An 11729-nucleotide genomic window follows, 5' to 3' on the forward strand; every position below is an offset into this window, starting at 1 on the left:
ACACTTGAAAGACAAATATATCTATAACCTAAAAGTAATTCCAGTCCACACCCAGTTATCATTTGATAAGTCAGGCCTGTCGAGGTAATAACAGTGTCGAGATTCAAGGTTTTCCACCTGATTTGTGGTTGGGCTTCATCGGCTGACATGTTTGTTACCTACAACATGTTCACGGGTTTGCAGTCAGTCAGTCTTGTTGTAAATTTCTGAATAATGCGGTTAGTTTGTGTCTAGTTGATATTTAATCCATGCTATCTTAAAATAATAATATTGTTATTGGGGTGGTATTTCTTTGAACTTTGTCTTGACCTCCAAACAGACGGGCTAACACACGTCTCGCCTTCTGTAGGCTACCGAATCACACTCAAAATATACGATGATTAAACAGTTTTGGATCATTGGATTTTCCTAAATACGCCAACGAACATTTACTCTCAATTAATGTTTCGGAAAATAATAATGCGTGCAATCGATGCCAAATAATAATAATAATAAACAAGAGTTATTTTAAAATAATTTCCTATATCTGCTTCTGAAGGCCGTGAGCTAAGAAAGTCTCCTCAAAGATGAAATGTTAAATATTAAAGGTTGGCCAACATAGACGCTTTTGTCTTTTCTATTTGACCCAAAGCAGTGAGGGAAGTTGTGCATTTTCAGGAATGTAGCGGAACATTTCAGACTGAAGCCTCACACAAGCTGAGCAGGGGTCCCCAAACGTCTTCTTAAAGGAGCCCCAAAACAGACCCCCCCGTTTAATGAGATTTAAACCTGAGAAATATCTGATCGAGGTTGTTGTTGATGATGTTGTTTTTATTGTATTAACACAACCGTCCCCGCTGTGGGTGTGGACGAATAGCTGGAAGAGAATAGACTAGGCTAGTAGGCTAAATTATTCCTTCCTTGCCTTCCTCTGAAAAAGGGAAATGAAAGTGAAATTAAATTTGTGCCTATTTTGCTGCGGGACCCCCTCGGGACAGGACGGGGGGAAACTGAAGGCTCGGTGTTAATTGAAGTATCAGTCCATTTTCAGTGCGCAAAGTACAAGTTGTAGGTCATAATCTTCATTTTCAACTGTTTTTCTGCCCAACTTCTTCGTGTCTTATAATTCTGAAAACGTATTTAACGTCTTATTAAATTGTATTGCTTACAGTTTTAATGAATTCGAATCACACACACACACACACACCTCTCCAAGCTCTACTCTCTCTCTCTCTCTCTCTCTCTCTCTCTCTCTCTCTCTCTCTCTCTCTGCGTGTGTGTGTGTGTGTGCTACGTCCTGTTATATTGTTGATGGTGCTTGGGCGGCCGACATCCTCCTCATTGACCCCCGTCTCCCTCTCTGCCTTTTCCGTCTCATGAAAAACGATTCCAGCTCTCTGATTGAATTTTATTCCTTCCTGACCTGGTCTATTCTGTGAGGGCGCCATCAATCTTTTGACTAACACGACGTTTGTTTATTAGGCCTATACTTGGGAAAGTATCTGAGGACTTTTACGGGTCTGGTCATAGTTGGTGCAGTGGGAGAGTTTGAGACATACAAGCGGCGTTTCTTTGTGGCTACAGTGAATAAATGTTCTGTTTTCGATCTTTGCGCTTGTCGTTCGGGAATATCACAATAAAACCTGCACGGACTGTAACGCAGGCAACGACATGCAACTCACTCCTGTTTTGTTTTGATGTGTTATACTGTCGGTTTTACTGCTGTAGTATGGTTGCTCCAGAGGCCTGAGGCAGCCGGTAAGGATGTGAGGAATAAGCCCATTTCAGCCACATTTCATTTCAGAGTCACACTTGTGTAGTCCGACATGCTACGCGGTCCGGATTAGGTTGGTGTCTGACACAGTAGACTGCAGAACAAGCTGCCATCGCCTTCTGTTTGTGTTAGAAAGGAAACTTTGGCAAATTAAAAAAAAAAAAAAATTCTGCATGATTCTCAAAAAGTCACATAATGAAAGAGTTTTGGTAGAAAATCAAACAGTTCGCCTTGGAATTTAACAGATGTGTATTTCCCTCGGGATCCATAAATTATCCATCTATTCATGTGTCTATCTAGTGTAATTGTATTTATTATAATATTTATTAGCTGGTATATTTTAAAGTCCAATTTAATAACAGATTATATTATTAGTAATTTTTATTATTTAACTAAAGATTATAAACTAAGATATTTTTTTGCAATCCTATAGTAGTGATTATTGTTATTATTATTATTATTATTATTACTATTGTTGTTGCGACTGTAGCCTTGCGCAGTTTTATGCACAAGTCACGCACGAGTTTATCCAAGCAGAAACTAGTTTAACCTATTTTTTTTTAATATTCTATATTAATGACATTTAAAATAAATATCTCTCTGCATTTAATTTATATTTGACAGATTCTAAAATTGAAACAAATAAAATAAGTAAAAGGAGTTAAAATCACGCTTTAATTGCCGCCTGGAGGTGAAGGACAACAGACAAGTTTTGTATTTAAAGATTCCGCGCATGCATATGCAAGGACTGACTAAATGTCTGCGTTAAAGTGGTTTATGAGTTTCCACTGAACGTGATTAAAAGACATTGATCCCCATTCATTAAGGCCACTGAGGGGAAAACAGCCCTTTAAAGCCGCTTTTGAGGAACGTCTGTCAACTAGGATTACAATAAAACACCAAAATGTCGAGCACATAAAGCCAGTTTAATATCTCCTCATTGCTGCAGTTAAACAGCTACACACTAAAAAAAAAAAAAAAAAAAATTACTGGGATGAGTTATGAATAATAAAACGTGGCGGTCGTTGTCTCCACTCACGGGCAGCCTGAAGTTGTCAGACTGGTGAGAATTCAGACATTAAGACCGAAGTGACAACGGGACTATCTTTGGCATGTGTGGTATGATATTGAGTAAGCGCTGGTATGCGCCAGTAAACACACAACGCAATCCAAAACAAAGTTGTGCTGCGTGCAGGCTGGTTCCCAGGTCCAGGCCTCCGGGTCAACACGGTCTCTGATCATCTCGTATAAAAGCCTTCAACGTTTCTTATGTGCCAAATGAAAATATAAACACTAACTGAATTATGAATATTAGAAAACCTAGAAATAAACACATCAAGGCGTTTTCTATTTGGACGTGCGCGAGCTGCTGGATACCAATTTACCTTTTTCTCTTTTTTTGCCTCAGTTACTTTTTTGTTCCTGTTTCCTCGAAGGTTTTTCTCCTTCTGGGGTGAGAAACAAAATATAAGTTCCTACATAATTACAAGTGAGCACTTTTTCTTTTTTTCTTTTTTTTTTGTCAGAGTATAAATGTTTAAAATCTGAAGCAGTGCAGCAGATTACAGTCCAAACATCCTGAATTTATTTTAAACAACTGTGATGAACACACACCATTAAAGAAATAAGGCCTAAATCTCAGAGGGTCAAATCAGATTAATAACGAGGCCGATTTACCTTCAACACAAAACTATCCCGGGCCTGGCTCAGTATAAAATATCACTATCCTGTTTGCGAGTCTGTAAGAAACGAGGCGTAACTTTAACTCACATAAAATGACAATTTATTAAACAAACAAACAAATCCTTCAAGATACTTTTCAACAAAAGAAGAATCTTTGAAATAGTACGGCGATATACACGTTCCTTTTTTTCTTACTTTTATAATGGAACAGTTTTTTTTTTTAATATTTTTTTTTTTTGGACAATTAAGGCAACTCAATTTAGAAACACTTTTTGGTGTTTGGTCCATAATATCCGGCTACATTTTAGAAATAAATTACTATATGCAATTTACACGTCCATGAAAACTGACATATCTTTAACATATCATATAAAGCCACAAAAGCAAAAGAGAGACTTACGTGTTATTTGCAGTAACACTGTTCTTTAGAAAAACCAAGATCAAGTCTTTTTCTGATTGTGTTATCTGTCTCATATTAGTCCATGTGGTGTGGGCAGGTAAGATGGAGGGCCAGGGATTTTACTGAAAGCGTTCAAACACCGTGATGAAAATATTGGGCCTGTTTTTGTTTTTTGTTTTTGTTTGTGGGTTTTTTTTTTTGGTCAGAACTTGCTGCAGTCATACACGAAAGCTCCTGAAGTGCGATAGATGGATTGGCTCGGTGGGAATGACATCTGACAGCTGTTATTCCCATTCACCGGTGAATTATTCAAGCCAATTCTTTGGGATTCAAACATCTCTCGGACTGAATGGAAGTTCTGCTGCTGTGCTGGGTACGTAGCGCCCAGATGACCCAGGTCTCCGGCCTGGTTGAGGTACCATGAGGTCAGCCTCCCTTGGTGGGGATGGTGGGCCTCCTGCCCAGAGTTTAGATTACCGTGGGTCAGGGAGGATGAGGTGGTAGTAACTGAATAATCTGGCAACGTTTCGTCCACGGTGGTGCTCGGTGCCAAGTGGCTCGATCTGTCCCCGGCGTACAAGCTCATGGCTTGCATGTTACAATGATAGGTTGCATTGGAGGTAGTGGAGTTTTGGTTACAGGGTGAACTATAGACAGATGTCTGACTTGGAGAATAGTTTAAGGACAAAGACGGTGTTATACCTGTCCTGGTGGAGGCGGTGAGGCCGGAGGTGAGCTCAGTGGCCCCTTGTGGAGACCCCCGGAGGGAGGTCATGATGTTGTCTACGCTGAAGCCCTGGGTCGAAGCCTGGCCGTGGTGCTGGTGGTGCTCGGAGCTGTCCATGCCGATAGACCTGTTGGAGGGGATGCTGTGAGGACTCCCGCTCGACATGCTGCTGCTGTCCGGGCTCTCGATTTTGGGCACGGTGCTCAAAGAGGGCGAGTCGGCCTGCGGTGGCGTGACTGTCCCGTTCTCCGTCTTAATATCCTGGATCCTCACAGGTTTGGAGCCCTGCACAGGCTGCTCCTGGTCCCGGCCTTGCTGCCTCGGTGGTAGCTCCTTCTGCTGCCGCTCTTCTTTCTCTTTCATCGCGTCCTTCTTTTTGAACCGTCGCCTCCTTCTCAAGAAGCTCCCGTTTTCAAACATGTTGTAAGAGTCCGGGTCCAGAGTCCAGTAGCTGCCTTTACCGGGTTTTTTATCATCGCGGGGTACCTTGACAAAACACTCATTCAGAGACAGGTTGTGCCTGATGCTATTCTGCCAGCCCTGCTTGTTGTCTCGGTAAAATGGAAACCTTTCCATAATAAACTGGTAAATCCCATTCAGGGTCACCTTCTTGTCAGGAGAGTTTTGAATGGCCATGGTGATGAGCGCAATGTAACTATAGGGGGGTTTGACCATATCCTTGGGCTGAGGCTGGGGGGTGTACGGTCCATATGCCCGGGCCATGCTGGCAGGGTACTGGTCATGAGCCGCATGAGAGTACATGTTCATAGGTGCTGGCATCCCCGTGTATCCCCCACCGGCAGCGGCCCGGTAGTAGCTCGGGTCGCTGCTGATGTACGGCACGACGCCCAGTGAGTTGGGACTGGAGACGGAGTAGCGAGCCTGCATGTCTCCACTTTGATCCGGCGAAAAATAAAGCTCCAAAATACGCAGACCGAGAGCTCCGCTTCTCCCTCCTCTGAAGGCTGAGGCGCTCAAATCACAGTTCCTCACCGTTCACTTAACAAGGGGGGATAAAAAAAAAAGAGAGAGAAAAGTTTTAACAACAGTGCAGCGTGCTGGACCTCAGCAATGTTTAAGCCGTCCCCATCTCTGTGTCTCTATGAAACTCGCATTGAAAAACTTCTGAACTTTGGACATCCGTCACCACACGATTTTTGCGCAGTTAAATTCTTTCCTCCCTTTTTTCCCTTTTTGTGGCTCCTCCCCAAAAGTGCACGAGTTGTCCAATGGGAAGTCAAGCCGTGCAGAGGGGAGCAGAGAGCTCCCGGCCACACTCTGGGCTTGAAGAAAAAAAAAAAAGAAAAGAAAGAAAAGTGAGAGGAGGTGTCGGTAACTCCCAGCCCACTCCAGCCAAGCCTTCAGACGTGACAGAGCAGCTCACATGTACACAATCAGAGCATGGAGTGCATATCCCCGAACACTTTGTCACAACAAGAGATCCTCCATCAGACCTGTTGTTGTCTAAAGTAAACCGGCGACTTGTCTTTCAAATTTAATGTTCAGTATATTTATATACGCGAATCTGGATTATACTGATGTTTCCAATTTAAAAAAAAAAAAAAAAATCAAATTTACTCAGTGAATTTATTTGGCAGGTTGTCTTGTGACTGTCGCTCCTAATATGAAGTTTATTAACGACATAGTATTTGCACTTTAATTTTATTCTTTTTTCAATTAGGGAAAGGAAAAAAAAATCTAATAAACCAAATGGCTTCGTTTACGTGCACTTCCAGCGTCTTCAAAAAGTGCATTTTATTAGTTAAGAGACTCAACACCAGCAGCAGATCACCGTGAGATCAAAGCAGGGCAGAGCCTCGCATCGTTGGCGGTGGGCGGTTAAAGTGAGCTCTCATTACAGCGGGAATTAAAGACAGTTTGGGCCCGAAAGGTGTGAGAGTTTACTCAAGAAGAGCGTTCATTCTAAAGACAAGGAACCAAACGGCGTGACCACGACACGTTACATTTGAATATTTGTTGTGTTTGTGATGTCGCAGGTCCTTTGACAATTTGTTGTCCCTGCAGAGAATAAACAAAAGCAGAAGTGTTATGCCCGCCACGAGTAACTTCTCCATTCACCTTCATTTATTTATTTATTTCCCAAGTCCTTGGAGAGTTTATAATGTGATTTAGGCCAGACTATGGGATTTTATGCCATGTAATTAATTCTAAGGCTGAGGTTCGAAATAAAAGACGATTTTGACCAAAGATAGAAGGTGAATAATCCGACCCCGAAGGCCTCTGGATCTCCCTGCTGTCAAAGGCGTCTGTGCATGAAATTGTAAATGGTCATTGTGAGGCAAAGTTACAGTCGCAATATCGATGTAATCCTCCGCAGGTCGTCTTAATTAAATGTCCGTGCAGTGGCCCTGTGCTCGGCCGGTTTCTCCTTACATGGACCCGGGCATGAACTTTTTCCACCGCCCTGGGCTGTTTACACAGTTCACAACGGGCTTTTTTTGACTTAATACCACGGCCTGCCCACCCAGTCCTCCTTAACTCTTTGCTATTCAACTTGGCCACAGTGAAAAATATGAATTGATGTCAAAATAATCAACGTCAGGTGAAACATTTGATTGACATGGTTATTAAAATAAGTTTGAAGGTTTCAAGGTTGCGTGAAGATTTGGTCTAACATATGAGCTATAATTTAACTGAATTTAATGTCGTTTATTTATTTATTTTTTCGTTGTGTGTTTGTTTTTGTGCATTTGAACCAATTGATGTTCCGTCATCGCGAAGTTTTTCTTGCCAAACAAAAAGGACGAGATTACAGTAAATAATCCGACAAAGGGAATGCACGCACATCACATGGATAATATAACAAAATAAAACAATGCGGTATGCCGTTAACTAAACCAGAATTTTGTCCTGTTGTTGACATAAAAAACAAGTAACTAGATTAAAAAATATATTAAATTCAAAATAGAGTACTGACATTTCTAGGTAGAGAGGCAGAGAGACACAGGCAGATCAAGGGCCCATCATAATTATGAATTTGGCTCCCTCTAGTGTTCTTCTCATTTTGCCCACATTGACTTGTGTAATTTCGTTGGAGTTATTTATTCTAAACTCCATCCAAGTCCCTTCTTTAACGGCCACCAATTATTTTATAACAATTTCCAAACCATCTGAAGACAAATGGGGAGGGGAAAAAAAAGCAGAGAATAGACAAAATGCTTCCACTAAGATGCGGGTCATTTATTAGACGAATATGTCACTGAACACATTCGTATTGTTTGTTTATTGGTGGCTTAATGATGCTGACGTTATAAAGTCTGATGATGATAAACGCTACTGACTTGAATTTAAGGCGTGTATGTGTCGTTGGGTGTTTGATGGGATTAATAGGACTCTACTGCCACCTGACGGTCTGTTTCAGTACTACACGTTGAAATCAGTGCTAAACAACAATTCCTGTCCAGTCAGCTTGACAGTCAGGTGGTCATTAGAATACTGAGATGGATGGCGGATATGACCTGCATTTACAAATATAAAAATGCAGCATACAATTTCACTAAAATAAAGCACCAAATTATACTTTAAGGACCAAAAGTAAAAGTATGTCTAATGCAGAATGGTCATTTCAGAGTATATTTTATTAGTGGATTGTAGTTATTAATGTATTTAATGTGTACATCACTTTAATGGCGATGTGCACATCAATCATAAAGAGGTTAATTTTAAATGCTTAATTTTACTGCCAAGTAAATAAATATTTATTGATTCTATTTTGTATTATTAGTCTAAATTGAGTGACAAATAAAAATAGAGCAAAAAATGCAATATTTGTAATACTGTAATGTCAGTAATATTGGAGTATAATTATACACGATCTGAAAACAGAAAAATACGTCATGATTGTACTGAAGTACAGCACTTGAGTAGATGTACTTTTGCACCCTCAGATCCACGAGGCCAGAGAGTTTTGTTACAAAAAAATGCTTCACTTTCAGACTTTTATGTTTGTAAAACTGGGTCCTTGTTGGTTTAGGAGCTTAGGCAGTTTTATAGCTCCCTTTCATTTCCAACTAGGGCACATATTCTAGGTATTTTAATGAAATAAAACAATTTTCTGTGCAGGTCACAGTGTGCAGATCAAGAATCACTACATCTACATCTTTAAAGGGGGGCTTGAACACCTTTTTATTATCTTATCAAATCAAACATTCCAGCTGGAAAGGCAAATATGGCAAGTCCACCAGCCTGGCGCCTTCCAGCTTAGAGTCCGTATGTTGTTTTTTACAGTGACATCTTAAGTGAAATTGATCAGTTGCTCCAAACGTTGCACATATTACATATCCCTTAAATAATCTAAAAATGCATGTGTCTTTCAGCATCACTGTCTGCTTCCTTCTTTGATTACCAAGACAGCAACAATGCAGGACAAGTACAGGAGCAATCTGCTGCACAAAACACTAGTGGAAAATGGATGTTGTTGCTTGGCGACATCAACATACAGTTTTAGCTTTAACAGACCTCACAGAGAGAGCAGCGTAAATGTGAAACTCCAGTATGTGTAAAATACACCAGCCCGTTGGTACTAAACATGTGGCAGCAATCTAGCAGTTAGAAACACTGCGTCTTGCATCACACACCGACACGATAATTTATTTCTTGTTTGAAATCTAAAGCAAATAAAAACAGAAGTTTTCTGAACCAAAAAGATTGTACAATCCAGAGCTAAACCCAAACCTAAACTATCTTCTGTGTCAGCGGCGCTAACAGGGATTTACATCGGCCCTCACACAGAGGATATTCACTGATGGAGTTCAGATATTAATGATAATAAAATTAATTAGGTTGTGTCCTTTCACATTATGATTTCACATCTAATTTTTACTTTTGTCCACATGGTGCCATTTCAAAAGTTTGTGTTTTTTTCTTTGCCAGTATTTGACTTTAATAATAATTTTTAAAAAAACCCCAAAGAAAATAGATACAGGAGATAAACGGATTCCTCCTGTAAGGCCGACCTTCTCTTCAGTGTGGCTCTTTGTGTGTGTGTGTGTGTGTGTGTGTGTGTGTGTGTGTGTGTGTGTGTGTGTGTTCATCAACACTGAAAATGATCTTAAGGAAGATTATCTATCAAGAACATGAACACATGGGGTCAAAGTTTACAATAAAAAAATGAAGTAAAAACACACAACAGAAACACACACACACACACACACAAATGAAAACTATAAAATCCATAAGCAAATTGTGAAGTCTCTGCTTCCCATTTTTAAACATAAATGAGATTCATCACAAAATATCATTCACATTCAGATAAAAGACAAATTTAGAGGTTGAATATTTATACATTTGATTTAAAACATTTTTAGACATTTTTAAAGGCCAGCTGGCATTTTCTACACCGAGAATCACTGACTCAATGGAGACTGAAGAAGTGCTTGAAACGTGACGTGTTTATGGACCGGGGCTAATGGCTGCTCAGCTACTAAATAATAAAAAAATAATAAACGAAGTAATTAAAGTAATGAGTATAATCACTTCCAGTTCCTGGCAGATGTGTAATGCTGTTCATCTGATGACAGACGGTGTTCGATTCAATGCCTCATTTAGTTTATTTACTTAACTCCTCAGCAGCAAGCGAGGAGCTCTGAAAGCGGACTGTACAATCTATGTGTCTGTTCGGCAAGGTTAAATGTGAAAAGTCCTTCCTCTGTGTGATCTGTGGCTTTTACTGTTAATATACACATCTGTGAAACGCAGGCATGTCAAAATGTAGTCGTAACTCTGTTCATCCCCATGAACGGCAGGGAACTTAAGCTTTTAATGTGACAACCAGCCTGCCCCCCCTCTTAAAGCCTAGTTTATCACAATCAGTGTGGCTTGCTCTCCATTTTCAACGCTTACCTTATTCGTGTACATATTGTTGATATTAACAATGTGCAAATACAAACATGCAACTCTTCAATGCGAGCCTAATCCCCAGGACATCAGATGCCGCCTGTTTGGCACGTCTTACGCATACACAGAAGCTACTCCTGCGTGGATGAGACGCGGTTTACTGGATTTATTATTACTCTTACAATCATCATTTTTAGGGTTCAAAATGCACCACAGTGTCTTGCCTCTAATGTTATCGTTGTGTGCCAGACTGATTACAACATAATTAAACAAAAAGAACGTGTTTAAGTGACGCGGCTTTGGGGGTTTAAAAGCTGTAACCTTTTATTTTGGTGGGATATTTGATATCCGGCCGCTCAATCCGGCTGACAGATTCAGATAGTTTAAATGCTTTTGAAATGCTTTGCAATCAAACATCCGTAAATCTTGAGATCAATTATTCAGTCAGAGGTGGACTGATCAAGTTGTTTAGCTGTACTGTATTCTCAGGTAGGCTTACCTGTCAGGTAACCTCACTGCATGGGGTCCATATCAGAGGGACTCTTACACTCACTGCAACTGTAATAACCAACGAAACCAAGGTGTATCTGAACGACCAACTGATGGTCCTGCATAACTTTTAATCTCTTTGGCAAAAAGCTGGGCACACGCAGCTTTCCTTAAGGCGGAGGCCACAGATGAAATATAAATTGTGCTCCACAAATGAATCACCAGAAGGTGGCAGCACAGTCCCGTGAAAACCAACAGAACAAACCACAACGAAGACTTTTTAATCTTCCATCTTCTTCATTTCTCTTCAGAAACCATGTATTCCCTGTTATGGAATACATCACAATAATATAAGTATATTTATACTATTATATAAGACACAAATTACACTGAATTCTTACGCGTATTAACACACATTTCAAGTCTTTTTTTTTAACAGAAAATGTGTGACTGGGCTAAACAAAAGACCAAACCATGTCCTTGTTCATATGTTACACTGGTGATAAGTTTTTCAGTGTGAAAACAATGCGATGAAACAGTGTGACCACACTGTCTCTGAAAGGAGCCCGTTGTTGTTCTGCAACGGAAGTTTTACACCTTAATAGATTTTTTTTGTCGCCTATCAAAAAAAAAAAAAAAAAAATGACCACTCAAACTCAACTTGAAGGAAGGGTTGAGAGTGAAATCGCCCCAAACGGCACTGTTTTGAATGGTTTTTATGGTTATTTTGTTGGTCACATATTAATAATGATGATAATAATGTTCTTATAGCAAAAAAAAGGGAGGGGGGCACCAGAAGACAAGGACTGCAGTGCTGTTAT

The 11729-nt window shown here is 40.2% G+C and overlaps 1 protein-coding gene across 1 annotated transcript; it reads right to left on the reverse strand.

Moving 5' to 3' along the window:
• Positions 1-3594: 3594 nt before the first annotated feature.
• On the reverse strand, positions 3595-5750 carry foxc1a (forkhead box C1a). Its single transcript, XM_046409327.1, has one exon. The coding sequence runs from the start codon at positions 5449-5451 to the stop codon at positions 4039-4041; it is 1413 nt and encodes a 470-aa protein (XP_046265283.1). The 5' UTR covers positions 5452-5750; the 3' UTR covers positions 3595-4038.
• Between the last annotated feature and the right edge of the window lie 5979 nt (positions 5751-11729).

Source organism: Scatophagus argus, chromosome 13 (assembly GCF_020382885.2).
Source record: "Scatophagus argus isolate fScaArg1 chromosome 13, fScaArg1.pri, whole genome shotgun sequence".
Taxonomy (NCBI): domain Eukaryota; kingdom Metazoa; phylum Chordata; class Actinopteri; family Scatophagidae; genus Scatophagus; species Scatophagus argus.

Excerpts from the sequence above, each read along its gene's own strand:
- foxc1a (XM_046409327.1), bottom strand. The coding sequence starts at position 5,451 with ATGCAGGCTCGCTACTCCGTCTCCAGTCCCAACTCACTGGGCGTCGTG.